This window comes from Meleagris gallopavo, chromosome 30, assembly GCF_905368555.1.
Source record: "Meleagris gallopavo chromosome 30, MGAL_WU_HG_1.1, whole genome shotgun sequence".
Taxonomy (NCBI): Eukaryota; Metazoa; Chordata; class Aves; order Galliformes; family Phasianidae; genus Meleagris; species Meleagris gallopavo.
Genome location: NC_139433.1, coordinates 2,706,602 through 2,721,591, shown reverse-complemented (window position 1 = coordinate 2,721,591; position 14,990 = coordinate 2,706,602). Strand labels below are relative to the sequence as shown.

The window sequence follows — 14,990 nt, the reverse complement described above, 5'->3', positions numbered from 1 at the left end:
TTTAGCCAGGAGCCTCCTAGGGCCACTTCTGCAGGGGTCTGTTTGTTTCCATCTCCTGCAGTAACTGATGCTCGGGGCCTCCATGTACACTGTGCCTCTCATTCCCCATTACTGCTCAACTGCTGCTGGCAAGGAAGCATCTCTTTAAAGGGCAGACTTCCCTCCTGCAGCCCAGCCTGAAGTCCAGGTTGTGGCCACTGGTAGAGTTGGAGGGCTGGAGCTGCAGAGGAGAGGGATGGTAGCAAAGGAGAAGCAGAGACGGAGTTGTGTGTAGCTCTGTCAGTTGCTGACATTTATTGCACAGGATGGGCTGGATGGAAAGGTGACGCTTGGAGTGTGGCCCTGGACCCCTGGCCCTGCAGCTGCAGGAAGGCAGGTGGGCATGGGGCTCCTTGCTCATGGATTGCTGCATACATTCAACGTGGAAGGCTCCAGTGTGCCAGGCAGGGGCATACGTGCATGCATACATCCATGCACACTCCATCCATCTGTGTATATATACACACACACACAGGCACACTTATTTCACGCACACTCTGTGCCTTCCCCAGCCTGCAAGCCAGCAGAGCCCAGTGCTGCTCCATGCAGTGGCAGCCCTGGTGCTCAGCACCCTGGGCTCCAGCAGCAGGGCTGCCTGGCTGAGGTCACCCCAGCCTCAAAGTCTGCCTGGCATGGGGGCTGCTGAGTCTCCTGGGGCTTGCTGTACTTCAGACCCCATAACTTACCTCCACTCCTCGGCTGTCACCCCTCGCCATGGGTCTGTGGGAGGGGAGGCAGGGGCACGTGCCAGTGCTGGCCCACATGCCTAAGACCCCAGGGAGGTGTCCTGCGGATGCACACATATAGATTTGTATTCAGGTCATATATATCATATACAGCGTTGATCACTGGGGATGATGCATCTGTGGCTTCTATGGGGCAGTGGGATTTTCTCGCAAGGAGCGGAAAATGGGGCCAAACTTTGGTCGGAGGCAAACAGCCCCCCTTGTGCCCACCCATGGGTCCCTGGCAGGGGGACGAAGCCAGGGAGCAGGGGTGGAGGTGGCCGAGGGGCACGGGCTCCTCGGTGGGGATGGAGCAGAGGGGATGGGGCTGGCTGCCCTGGCACCCCAGCACCCCTATCCCCACGCCTGTGGAGGTCACAAGTTGGAAGACAGCCTGGATTTGGCCGGGTCCGTGTCGGGCATGCTGCCCACCGAATCCTTGCGGGCTGCCGCCGAGTCCTGCTGCAGAGTGGGTGCAGGGTGAGACAGGGGGCCCCTGGAGGACACCGCACCTCGCAGCCCAGCTGGGGGACCCGAGCCCGGCGAGACGGCGGTGGCAGCTGGGCCTCCACCGATGGAAGCAGAGGATTCGTGCACCGAAGCCGGGGGGCTCTGGGTGCTGCCAGCCGTCAGCCCGTGGGGCAGGGAGGGCTGCGAAGCCGATAGAGGCCGTGAATCCTGGCTGAAGCTGCTGGTGGGCAGCGCCTGTGTGCTTTTGTGAACTGCCAACCGTGGGGGCGAACCGGGCGTCTGCTGCTGGCTCAGCGAGAGCTGGGAGCCCAGCTGCCCTTTGGCTCCTCCGTAGGCAAACGTCCGGCTGGCCAAGGGGCTTTGGGACGGCGGGCTGGCGACTGCGAAGGCGCTGGTGGAGGCGGGCTGTGCCTGGTCCTGCGAGGGCGATGGGTTGGCGTGGGGCACGGGGGGCTGCGGCTGCTGCGGGGGGCTTTGCTGCAGCAGCACTGGGGAGACGGCGAAGGGGCTGGGCACGGCCTGGGTGTATTGCAAGCGACGCATCATGCGGGGAGAGCCCAGCGCCATGGAGCCCACCAGAGGGCTGGCCATCTGTGGGCAGAAGCTCATGGCGACGGCTTGCTGCAGGGTGGCAATGGCGGAGGTGACCTGGGGCTGCACCGGGCTGTACATGGCCGTGTGCTGCTGCAGCTCCGCCTGCTGCACCATCTCTCGGTCATACTTGACAATCTCCTGGATGATTTCGTTCTCCTGGTTGTTGAAGACGCCCGAGTTGAGGTCGTGCTGCACTTTGTGAAGAAGGATCGAGTTCTTTTTCCCTGCAAGAAAAGAAATGGGGAGAGTAATAAGGCTCGGCACTCAAGGCCTCTCACTCAAGATGCCTAACAGGCACCTCCACATGCTGCTGCCGCTTTCCCAAGCACCCAGCAGGGCCCAGGTACCCCTCTGGCTGTTCACCCATCAGTAGGACACAAGGAGAGGCATCGTGAGAGGTGCCTGCAGGGCAGCCCTGCAGCCCTTAAAGCCTTACCGATGCGATCGAGGCGGTCGATGGCCACGGTCTCGAAGGCTCTCCGCATCATGGGGTACTCCTCCAGCACCTCATTGAAGTTGTCCACTGATAGTGAGTAGAGGCGGCAGTAGGTGTCCGCCCGGACGCTGGCTGTGCGCCGACCACGGGTCAGCAGGCAGATTTCTGAGGAGGTGATAAGAAGGGAGAAAGAAGAGATACAGTGGTGCCAAAGGTCTTGATGGAGAGAACTGGAAACGGAGAGCCGCGCTCAGGGACCCGTAGGTGCTCACCCCCAAAGTAGGAGCCATCAGAGAGCTTCATCTCCTTGTTGCCCTTGGTGAGGATGCTGACCACGCCGTGCTGGATGAAGTACATCTTCTTGCCAATGGTTCCCTCGCGGATGATGTAGTCTCCGGGTTGGAACACCTCAAACTTCAGCTTGGTGAGCATCGCCGTCACAAAGTTGGGATCCGCGTTGGCGAACAGCGGCATGGAGGCCACCAGTTTGCGACAGTTGAAGTTCACGATTTCCTATAGGGGAAGGAAGGCAGGGAGCAGTGATGGGGTGTAACACAGCAGATCCCCTCCTGCCATCCTCAGCTCCCGAGCCCCCCACCTCACGCAAGGGCTCATTGAGCTCCCCCAGGATGCTGTCCTCATCAAACATCTTGCCCTGGTAGCGGTGCTCGTAGTAATCGTGGATCTTCTGTCGGAAGTCAGCGGGCAGCTTGTGGAAGGACATGTACTGCTCCACCTGCTTGTACTGTGGGGAGAAACGACCACACCGGGCTGGGACCTGTGCTGGGAGATCCCCACCTCCCCAAACACAGCGGGCAAAGCTGCACAACCACAGCCCCAATCTCCTCCCAGCCCCACCTTCTCCTGGTACTGGCGTCGGGAGGAGTCCAACGACTGGATGAGGGCGGTGGCGTGGCCGATGAACATGGCATAGCAGGTGGCTCCCACTATCATGCTCAGCATCGTCAGCCAGATGTCCGTCATGCTCTCAGGTGCCTGCTTGCCGTAGCCGATGCACAGCATGTGGCTCATGGACTTAAAGAGGGCGAAGGAGTACAGCTCGCTCCAGGAGTCGTTCTGCAGCCACAAGGAATGCAGCCATCAGCCCCAGGGGTACAAAGCAGTTCCCAGTTCAGTGCAATCTACTCGTGTCTCCCAGCAGCACTGAGAACTGTGAGTTTTCTGTTTGTTTCTTTGCTTTCCTGACAGCCTCACCATGCAGGTGAGAGCCAAACAAACCCAACTGCTGAGCACCAACTGGGCTGGCAGAGCTCTCACAGTGCTCTGCTCCCATCACAGCACTCAGTGGCCCCGCAGCTTTCTGCTCTGTGCTCTCTCTCCTGGCTTCCCTTTCACTCTTCAGGCATGCTGCACTTTTTAACTGAGCTACAGCTACACACAGAGCTGCTGTGAAGGGACTGAGCTGCTTGCCTGGCAGCAGCAGCATTCTTCAACTGCTGTGCTTGGGTAGGGGTGTGATGATTTTGGGCACTGGGACCCCCCAGGGTCCATGCACAAAGCCTCAAGGAGGTTTCCCCTTGATGAGAGAGATGGTGAGGGAGTGGGGAGCAGAGGAGGGGCAGGAAAGCAGACAGAGAGGAAAATAACGCAGGAAGAGGAGAATGGAAGAGCTGGGTGGAGCAGGGAGATGATCAGGATGCAGGGCTGAGAGGGAGCAATTAGAAATACGTCCCATTATTTATTAATAGCAGCTTTCTTGCTAATGAGAAGGGGAAGGAGGCAGGGGACGAGGGCAGAGCTGCATCAGCATTCTTCCTGATGGAGACCAATTTGCTCCTTATGTCCTGTGAGCCCTGAAGCCACAGCCCCAACCCCACAGCAACCACAAGCCTCCAGTGTCTGCAGACCCTGCCCTGCCCTGGGGTCGGTGGCATCGCCTGTGTGGAACAAACTGGAGGGGTAAAGCAGGGACACACAGCACTCAGAAACCAACCAGGCTGCACAGGCACAGGATGCAGGCACGAATGGGCCATAACTGGGATGAAATTGCCATAAGGCACAAGCTGAATGGCAGGGATGTCCTCACTGGGTTGGCTGTGCCCTCAGTGCTGCATGGAGCGGAGTCTGGCAGTGGGGAGCAGCAGGAGAAGGGCCAGGGCAGCACTCACCACCATCCCATTGATGGAGACCCAGCAATTCTTGGGGAAATCCTGCAGCATGGGCACGAGGAACTGGAGGCAGCCGTCCCAGTGGCACAGCAGCAGCATCATGCCAATGAGGTTAATGATCCTCATCACAGCGCTGGCCAGGTCGTAGGTCATGTGGAAGATCTGCAGGGCAGAGGTAAGAAGGCAACATCATGAGCGTGGCCACACATCATCCCACCCAGCCCTGTGCTGGGGGCTTTGGGAGTAGGGTGGGTGAGACCCCTGCATCCTCCATCCTGCAGCCTGCCCAGCAGCACCAAAATCCCTGTAGATATCCCCAGCTTTGAACCACCAGATGCAGCTCCAGCCCTGCAGCACTGCTATCCAAGTGCAAGGTGCACGGTGGTCCCTGCAGCACAGCCCCTGTCTGCACGTGGTGCCGATGGGGTCGGGTGCTCAGCAAGAGCTGGGAAGCAGCACCAACCCCCCTCAGCCCTGCGTGGTGCAGCACTGGGTTCAACCTGCACAGCCGTGGCCAAAAGAGTCATTAGCAGCCCCAGGTGCCCGTGCTTCTCCTATTTATAGCCAGCAGGGTGCCTGCAAGCTTGGATCAGGACAAGGCAGAGCCACGTGCTCCTGCGTCCCCCCACAGTCACAGCCCTGTTAGTCCCCAGTGCCTCTCACCAAGGGCACCAGCACAATGCAGGGCTGAAGAGATGTGAGCCATAGGTGAAAGAGAAAAAGCTTTAGGGCTCATTCCTTCTCCTTCAAACTTTCTTTTTCTCCAAAAAAAAAAAAAAAAAAAAAAAAAAAAAGTTGAATTGGAGAAGAAAAAGAAAAGATTGCCACCTCTCCACCTTTCCCAGGCATGGCAAGGGTACAGCAAAGTCACCACATCCCCTGCATTCAGCCCTGGGCTCTAAGGGCTCCAGGGTCCATTTGGGCACACAGGGAGGGCAGGAGGATCCATCCTCGAGTATCACAGCCCTGCTGGAGCCATTGATGGGGCACAATGATAGTCATGGGACTGCAGTGCCAGCACATGCTCTGCTTTGCTCCACACTGCAAAAGGCTGCACACCCCAAGGCACGCCAGGTCTGGCTGCCCTCCCCTTCCATCCCTTTGTAAGCAGATGTGATTATCAGGATAATCTGCCAAGCCACACGCCGGCTCAGCTCATCTGCAGGGTTCTCTGTGGTGATTCCCCTTGGAAAGTGAAAAGGGTAAAGAGTTGGACCATGGCAGGGGCAGACAGGAGGGGTTGGTGGTGGGGACCTTCGGGGACGTGGGGCTTGCTGGAGGAAGGTGCAGGAGGAGGCTGCAGGCAACTGGGATGCAGCACCTGGGAAAAAATGAAGCACAGGAGGGTGAAAAGGCTCCCAGCACCTCCCAGGATTGTGTGCAGAGACAGCTCCACGCTGCAGCATGAGCATGCACCTGCACGGCCACATCAGTCAGTGCTGTCAGGAGCTGCAGCCCACGCAGCAGAGCTGAGCACGCCTCAGCCACGCACCCAGCGCAGCCCCTGCAGCCCCCGCTGCACCCTGAGGGGCCAGCAGCTCCTGCAGCTCCCCAGGGCTGTGCAAGCCCCAGCACCTCAGCATGCACGCACAAATGCAAACCTGGATGCACACACATGGGCACAGCTCAGTTGCAGCACTCAGCAGCCCTGAGGAGTCATCAGAAGCAGCTTTGTCAGCGTTCCCACAGACCACAGACACTGGGGACGCAGAAGGACGCTGCCAGCCCTAGAAGCACGCTCCTCAAGTCCCCTTTTGGGGCCGTTCCTCCATCCCAGAGGAGCTGGTGCTGTTTGGAGCATCCATAGAATTACAGAATCGTTTGGGTTGGGAGGGACCTCAAGGATCACGAAGCTGCAAACCCTCTGCTGCAGGCAGGGCCACCAACCTCCACATTTAACACCAGCCCAGGCTGCCCAGAGCCTCATCCAACCTGGCCTTGAACACCTCCAGGGATGGACGGGGCATCCACAGCCTCTCTGGGCAGCTGTTCCAGCACCTCACCACTCTCTCTGTAAAGAATTTCCCCCTAAATCTTCCCTCCCTTAACTTCAAACCATTTCCCCTTGTCCTGCTGTTATCTACCCTTTCCAAGAGTTGATTCCCCTCCTGTCTGTAGGCTCCCTTTAGGTACTGAAGGCTGCAATGAGGTCACCCCGCAGCCTTTTCTTCTCCATGCTGAACAAGCCCAGCTCCCTCAGTCTGTATTCCTAGGGGAGCTGCTCCAGCCCTCTGCTCATCTCTGTGGCTCCTCTGGACCCTTCCCAACAAGCTCCATGTCTTTCTTGCGTTGGGGGCCCCAGATCTGGATGCAGTGCTGCAGATGGGGCCCAAAAGGGCAAAGTAGAGAGGGACAATCCCTGCTGGCCAGCCCTCTTCTGATGGAGCCCATGATACCATTTGCTCTCTGATCTGCAAGAGCACACTGCCAGCTCATGTTAAGTTCCTCATCCAATGGGACCCGCAGGTCCTTCTCTGCAGGGCTACTCTCAAGGGCTGCTCCTAGCAGTCTGTATGCACGCCTGGGATTCCTCTGGCCCCAAATGCCCTCTGCCCAGCAGCCCTTACCTCCTCCCACTGATGGATGTAACGGATGAGGCGGGAGAGGCGCAGCAGGCGCAGCAGGCTGAGGATCTTGGTGAAGCGGACGATGCGAAGAGCGCGGGCTGTCTTATAGACCTCCGAGTCGATGCCCTTTTCCACGATGAGGAAGACGTAGTCCACGGGGATGGAGGAGACAAAGTCCACCACAAACCACGTCTTGAGGTACTTCTTCTTGATCCTTTCAGGGTCCAGGATGATCTCCGTGTTGTCCTCGATGACGATCCCCGTGCGGAAGTTCAGCACCAGGTCCATCAGGAAGAAGGTGTCGGAGACCACGTTGAACACGATCCAGGGGGCTGTGGTTTCCTCCTTGAAGAAGGTGATGCCCACAGGAATGATGATCAGGTTGCCCACCATGAAGAGCAGCATCGTGAAGTCCCAGTAAAACCTGCAGGAACACAGAGGAGGGGGTCACTGCACTCCTCGCTGGCACTGCCATGTCCTGATGAATGGTGGCAGGAGCTTTCACAGTGCAAGTCTCCAAGGGATGAAGTGAGGTCGTGCCACCTCCAGGCCCAGAAGCACTTTGCTGTCACTGTAGGGCAGCATCAGGCTCAGAGGGGGCTGTACAGGGCAATGGGTGCAGCGTGGGTCCTCAGGGCTGTGTGCTGTGGGGTCTGACTGAGTCAGCACCAAAACCCAGGCAAGTGCTGAAGCGAGGGGGGGAGACCCTGAGAATGGGGAGGTATCGTGGCTGAGGAACCCCACCACCAGCACTGTGTGGGCAGCATCCCTGCCAGCACCCAATGGGGGACCCTGCAGGGGACAGCGAGTGTCGGGGGGGGGACAGCAGATGGTCACGTCCAGCTGCAGCTGGAGCAAGGAGGGAGAACAAGGAGGGAATGAGCAGAATGCCTCCCCCTCTCCTCTGCACCGCTGCTGCCTCAGCCCCCCACTTCTCCTGGCTCCCATCCTTCCGCCCATGTCCTTCCTGCATGCACCAAGGTCACAGCAGGACACGCAGCCCCGTTGTCAGGGCTGCAGCTCCATGCATTCCCCCAGCATTTGCAGCTTGGTGTAGGGCTGGAAGGAGCTGAGCATCCCAGCTCGTGACCTTTCTCCAATGACACCTTCCCCATGTGAGACATCGCCATGGCAACCACAAGTGATGTCACTGCTGCACAACGATGACTTCACACCCAGGGCCCCTCCACAAGCTGGCAGCCAGAAAGGGACAGGCTGTGCTCTTCCCTTCACAGCCAGCCCCAAGGACCAGTTCTGGTTGCTGGAACAGCACAGCCCTTGGTGACAGCGGGGGAGGATGATGGTGGGTGGGGGGCACTGAAGCTCTACTGCGATGCTGAGGCTGCAGGACCCCATAGAGGGGATCGAGGGCCTCCCCCCAGCTCCACGAGCTGCCCCCAGTGCACTGAGTCCCACTGGGGCATCAGCCAAACTGAGCAGGGAAGAGCAAAGATGAAAGCACGGTGCCAGCCAGGTAGCATGCAGTGCTGGCTCTGATCCCTTTGCAATCTGCTGGGCTGGGGCAGTCTGCTGGGAAAGAGCAACTGGTCCTGAGCACCTTTACACAGACCTCAGAGGAGGCCCTGCTGCCACACCAATGCTTTCTTCCCTGGAGGGCAGCGTGCGCATAAAAGAAAAGATTCAGTCCAGGCTGCTAAAAATATCTCCAAACAAATTAATTAGGATCCTTGCCCCCCCATCTCCCTTACTTCTGACCTAATTGAACCACAGGAATGGCAGCGGGAGATGCTGGCAGACACTGAGGGTGGGGATGGTGTCTGTCCTCTCTCCATCAGCCCCCCCAGTGCATCAACAGCATCAGCCGAGGGAGCCCAGGGCTCCATCCCCAATGGGAGGAGAGGGCAGGGGATGTGTGCATGCAGCACACCGGGGATGTCCCCATTCACCTCCACTGCCCCAGCACAGAATGCAACCACTACAGGGACCGTGCAGCCACCACAGCTTGCACAGTGGGAGCAGCGATTCGCAAACTTGTCATAAATACAAAGTTCCTTAAAAATGAGGGCACGTGGAAAAGTGGGTTACGAAGCCACTGCCAGGAGCTGGGCCTGAGCAGAGGCAGAGCAGTGGGTGCAGCACCAAACGGACCCGAAAGACACAGCTGGGATCGGTGCACGGTGCTGCTCTGTGCAGGAACAGCCCCTGGGATGGGGCAGGGATGGCTGCCTTGGTCTTTGCCAAATGCTCAAAGGCACCAACCTGTAAAGTCACCCCCAGGCAGACAGTCACAGCCTTTTTTCCTGATGAGTAAGCGGTGGCTTTCAGCCATCCATCAGGTCTGCGTGCTCACATTCATCCTGTTCCCAGCCGCTGTTACTGGGGATAACGGCGGGATCAGCAGCAGTGGCATTTCCATTGTCCCCAGCAGGACTCAGAACAAGCACAGGTCACCCTGCAGGGCACACAGCTGCCAGCCAGCAGCGGAGCAGCAAGAGCCATTTTGCCCTGGGATGAAGGAGGTGGCAGCAGTCAGTGCCAGCCCTGCACGTGCCATGGGCACAGGGAGCAGAAAGCCAGTGGCAGCTGGCAGAGTGATGCTCAGGGCACTGGGGAAAGGGGGTCTGTCGTGATTTATTGAACCACCCCTGCATGCAGCTCACATTGCTAATGGGCTGAACATTCCCTTCCGGGCTCATGCACGTCTCCAATGGGAAGGGACCCCCAGCACACTGACCATGCTGCAAAAAACCACTGCGCTCCTCCAATCCCACATCCTTTCCCCATTGCTTCACAACACACACAGCACTGCCTGCCCCCTCGCTCAGGATGCAAATACAGCACCTCATTCAGCAGCACCTCCAAAGTCACTGCAAAGCTTGGCCCACAGCTGACCCTGACTCCCAACCCTGCTCCAATACCAGCTGCACTGACACAAAACTCGTGCCAACGTCTCTGTCTGCTCTTTATTTCCTCCATCACTATAGACCAGAAGAAAAAAAAACAACTGATCACAGCACCCAGGAATGAGGTGGCTTTGCTCAACGTTGCCTACTGTATGATGGACAAGGTTTCTTTGATTAAATTTGCAGCTCATGATCTCAAACAGCCACCCATGCTGCTTCCTAATAATTCAGTATTTATGTAAACAGCGACTTTTGTTCCTGGAGCAAATCTGCCCCTGAATTCTGCATGAATAATCACCGTGCTGCGTCCATGAGGAGACAGATCTCCAAATGCCTCTGATTATGAAATGATGTCACATATGCAGATGGGCAATGATTTTATCTTAAGATGGGAAAATGGGCTTTGCAGGGCAAACACGGATGTGTCCATGTTCCATTATCATTATCAGATTATATGTATATATATATATATATATATATATATATATATATTTTTTTAAGGTGGGAATAATCTGAAATACACAGACATACATGCTGAGCATGTATGAGTGGAGTGAGCTCCTCACTGCTGGGCTCCCAGCCCCACACTGAGCCAATCTTGTTTATTTTGCACATTTGTAGGTTGGGATAACGCATTGGTTCTCCTCGTGGCTCCTCCCCACCAAGCAGGGAATTCTTATATGCCACATGCAGCATCACAGCACACGCAGGAGCTCTGCCCCAGTGGTTTTGGTGGCAGAGGTTCTGGGAGGGGACAGTCCCAGGGTGACACCCCCAAGGTCGCCTGCAGAGAGGCTCCAGCTCTGCCAGCACTGAGTGCTGCCAGCTTGCTGTCACCCCAGCACGGTCAGCATGGGGACAGTGAAGCCACATGGTCACCCCACTCCCGAGAGCCCCATGGTGAGAACCAAAATCAGCTCCCCAGGTACCCCCATGGCTGATGGGGAGCCCACATGGCTTGGAAATGACAGTGGTCACAGCAGGACGGCGCAGCTCCCATGAAAACACCCTCGTGACCAGCTGAGCCACGCAGCATTCACACCCTTGCTCTGCAGCACTGCTGCTCCCTGAGCAGCAAAGCAAGGAGGGGCAACACCCGCAGTGGGATCCAGGCAAGAATATCAGCCCCGTGGCTGCACGACTGTGCGTACGAGGAAAGCAAGCTGGAGGCTCCAGCTGCCCCTCCGTGCACCTCAGAGGATGCAGAGCAGCTCAGGAGCCAACATGAGGCCAGGACCCAGGAGGTGCAGGCATTGGTCCCTGCCACGATCCTGTCTGCTCATTCCACAGCCTCTTGCACTGCCCTGAGGACCTCTGCATGCACTGGGGATTCAACATAACCCCAACAGCTGCTCACTCGCCCTGGAGTGCAGCTCTCCAAGCACTAGAACAGTGCAGAGGGACTCAGTGCTGAACCACTTGCTGGCCCACAACTTTGGCCAACAGCCCCCAGCCCCTTTATACAGTCACTGGACCAGGAGTTCCCAGCAACCTCGCTTGCCACAGATGTCAGCAGGATCTCAGCCACCCATCCCCAAAAGGGCTACACATCCCTATTGGAGCCTCCACGCAACCCAGGAAGTGTTCCCCGCTGATCTTTCCCCACTGGGGAGATGGGCAGGAGCTGGTGCTGCACAACCTTTCTTCCAGGGTTTGCCATTCCTCAGCTGGAAGCTGGAAAGGTTGCATCTCGGGGATACTATTCCTGCTGGGAACTAAACGAATCTCTCCTCAAATTCCTTGAATCTTAGGGATGGGATTGGGCCTCCTTGGGGGAAGGAAACCCTTCCTGAAGCTGTGCATGGCCGTGGAGGGTGCAGCAGGGCTTAAGGATCCCAGGGATGAGCACGACCCTGTTCCTCCCCCCCCCAGCAATGACAGCCACAGGGGCAGAGCCCGATCCCCGCGGGATCTCCAGCGGCTCCTCGCTGTGCTGAGCCGTTCCGAGGGGCCCTGGGAAGGACGAGAAGATGCCCTTGTGCGGGCACCCACCGGGCAAGCAGGGACCTCCTGGCATCCCCGGATGGACGGCGGTTCTTGGAGAGGTGGATGCCCATCGCCAGCCCCTCCCTGCACACATGCGGCCGCATCCCCCACTTCCACCTCCAGCACGGCTCAAGGTGCCCTCTCCAGGGCACGGCACGGCCTCCTTCTCCTCCTCCTCCCAACCCGAAGCGGGAGGAAGCTCCGGTCGGCCTCTCCATCCACCGCGGCCTCCGGGGATGCTCGAGCCCGGCCCCGCCGCAGCGATGCCCGCAATTCCTCCGCGCTCCCGGAGCTGCGGGAGGATGCACGGAAGGGAAAGGGGTTGGTGGGGGGGGGATGCGGGGGGAACCGGCGGGACGCGCACCTGAAATCGCTGTAGGGATGGATGATCCAGGCCCCCGCTGACTTGACGCGTTCCTGCTCCCGTTCCACCGCCTTCTGAGAACCGAACATCCGCAGCGAGAACTTGTTGACGCCGGGCTGGAGCATGGCACCGAACTGCCTCTGCATGAAGCTGGCCTGGCTCCCGCGAGTCTCCTCGCCCGCATCGTCGCCTTCCTCGGCCGCTTTGGCCCCGCCTGGGGATGCACCGCCGCCGACACCGCCGCCGCCGCCGCCGCCGCCGCAGGAGAAAGAGACCTTGGGCTCTCGGGGCTGCTCCGCGCTGGGGCTGCGCGGCGTTTCCCCCCGGCGGCACTCCCCGTTCGGGGATCCCTTCCCACCGCGGCTCCGCGCTCTCCCCGCGGCCGCCCCTCCGCTTCGTTTGGCCCCTTCGGCCGCCTCCTCCTCGGCCGCCGCCTCCCCGCCCGATCGCATCGTGCTCTGTCTCCGAGGCCACCGGCGGGTACCCGAGCGGTACCCGAACGGTACCCGCCGCCGCGCCGTGGGGCGGGCCGGGGGCGGACCGGAGGCGGGCCGGGCGACGGGACCGCAGCGGCTCCGCAGCTCCCCCCGCTGGCGCAGCCCCCGCCTGCGCATCCCCGGCGATGCCTCCCTCCGTTCCCATCCGTAGCAATTCAAGCCGTGCCCTCCGCGCAGCCCCGCGGCCAACGAACGGCCTCAGGGGAGGAGACGCCCCGAGGGTTCGAAGGATGGAGAGCCCAGGATCAGCACCGAGCGGGGCGGCTCCTGAGAGGCCAAACATAACGAGCGCGGAGCGGCAGCTGCCGTCGGAACCTGCAATGGGGATCGCCCCTTCGAGCGCACTGCTGCGGGGTGAGAAGCTGAACGACGGCTGGATCCACGCGGAGGACGCGATTCTGGCGCTACGTGCTGCCCGTCGAGCTGAAACCGGGACCGGGAGAATCGGCTCTGTCACTTTGCTTCTCGTTAACTTCCTTTGCTTCTCATTAACAGCAGCAAATTTCTCCCAAACACCTCCAAGCCTTCAGGACGAGAGGAGGGCTGGGAGAGGTGCAGGTTGGATACTTGGAAAGAAATTCAACTCAGAAAGCGGCAATGGATAGGGACAGGCTGCCCAGGGAAAAATTGGAGTCATCGTCTCTGGAGGCGTTTAAAAACGAAGATGCAGTGTTGAGGGATGTGGTTAGCAGGTAGGGTGGGGATGCTTTGGGATGTGGTGATCTCAGAAGTCCTTTCCAACCTTAATGATTCTATGATTCAATTCCCCTGCTGCCCCTAGCTGATCCAAGCCCCCCCCATCCCAGCAGAGTCACATAGAGCACTGCATCCTGACGTGAGCAAGTGGCATAGGGACAAATGGGGTGCGATATTCAGGGCAAGGAGCAGCTGAGCAAAGCAGGACAGACACACAGACACAGGACGGCAGCCCAGCAGAGCGCAGCACGGAGCCACGCATCCCCTCTCCCAGGCTGTTTCTCACCCATTGCCAGTCCCGTGGAACAAAGGGCACAAACAGAGCTTTGTGCTGCAGCCCAAGCCCCACAATCCTCAACAGGGAAATTAAGTCACACATTGATTTTTTTCTCTTCCCCTCCCCCCCCCAGCTCTCTCAGGATAGCACCCATAAGCACAAAGCTGGCTGTGCCAGGGCTTGCATAATGCATTGACGTGCTGCACAGCCACACTGCATGGTCAGCCCAGGGCACACAAGCTGGTGACACTGGGACAGCAGCAACATTCTGGGGAAGGTCCTGGGCTGCCAGACCTACAGGCAACACAGCACTAAGAGCAAAGCCCTGCTGTAATTATCCCTGCCCAGGACAGGGTTTGGTTTCATAGTGAGGATGGAGATCATGCAGAGTGAAAGGCCAAGCAGCACTTTGCAGCTGGGAACATCGAGCACCAGCCTCAGTGCAGAGCTGCACACAGCAAGAAGAGCCCCCAGCATGTGCAGGCAGAGGCCTTTCACCTTCCCTCTCCTCTGCAAGAAGGAAAATGATTTATGAGGGAACCATGTGATACCACAGCAAAGGCAGCAGCTGGGAGTCAAGCAGCCAGCCATGCTTTATTGCTTTCACCAGCACTTATCCAGCCTGTCCTCACCTGTCTTTCATTGCAGGCACTGACCAGTCCCAGCAGCTCCCTAATAATGCACAGCTCCTCCCAGAACCACGGGCATCAGTGGTTTTCCCTACATGTATTCATGTGGTTGTTGCTGAGTCCATCACCCTTAGGTATGCTGATTCCCAGCCTAAAGGCACTGGAAACACACAGATGAAAATTAAGAGCCCTTCCAGGCTCCTGAGCCTTTTTGCTGGTGCTTTTTGCACAACAGATGCTAAGGAACAAACTATAACTCAGCGCCCCTACCTGCTGTAGCCCATTTGCTCATCCAGCCCTGCTTGGACAGGAAGATGAACACCCAGGCAACTGAGATCCCAAGATCAGAATCTCCAGGAATTCACAGTCCAGCTTCCACAGGGCAAAAAGCCAGAGCTTGCCTGGAAAGGCAGCCACAGTGCTCATAGCCCATACCCAAGAGGTTGGTGTGCACTTCCCTTTGGCTTGCCTCCATATCTGCATACTGCACACAGTGCCCATCAGCTCCAGCTGCTGCTTGGAGCCACAAGTAACCACACAACAGGGCAAGACCATGAAAGCAGATGTGCAGCAGTGGCCAGTGCTCCTGAAAAAGCATCACTTTTCTTTTTGGAAGGGTTTGAACACATCTAGTGTAAGCACTGTGATTAGAGAGAGCTGGGAGCCAAAACCTGTGTGTGCTCCACAAAGAGCTGCCAGGCAGGGGTCAGAGCAGG

General features: G+C 58.3%; 1 protein-coding gene across 1 annotated transcript; it reads right to left on the bottom strand.

The window, feature by feature from the left end:
• Positions 1-266: 266 nt before the first annotated feature.
• HCN2 (hyperpolarization activated cyclic nucleotide gated potassium and sodium channel 2) lies at positions 267-13,747 on the bottom strand. The gene is made up of 8 exons (XM_085211738.1): positions 12,176-13,747; positions 6,962-7,385; positions 4,395-4,556; positions 3,124-3,342; positions 2,864-3,010; positions 2,538-2,778; positions 2,266-2,430; positions 267-2,053 (listed from the first exon to the last, which is right to left on the bottom strand). Exons 1-8 carry the CDS (start codon positions 12,787-12,789, stop codon positions 1,140-1,142), a joined length of 2,886 nt encoding a protein of 961 aa, XP_085067864.1. The 5' UTR covers positions 12,790-13,747; the 3' UTR covers positions 267-1,139.
• Between the last annotated feature and the right edge of the window lie 1,243 nt (positions 13,748-14,990).

Bases quoted from the DNA above. Each gene is read 5' to 3' on its own strand.
- HCN2 (XM_085211738.1), bottom strand. From the start codon at position 12,789: ATGCGCAGGCGGGGGCTGCGCCAGCGGGGGGAGCTGCGGAGCCGCTGC. The intron at 4,557-6,961 runs GTAAGGGCTGCT...TCTGCCCTGCAG, and splicing joins ACATCCATCAGTGGGAGGAG to ATCTTCCACATGACCTACGA. The intron at 3,011-3,123 runs GTGGGGCTGGGA...TTCTCCCCACAG, and splicing joins GACGCCAGTACCAGGAGAAG to TACAAGCAGGTGGAGCAGTA.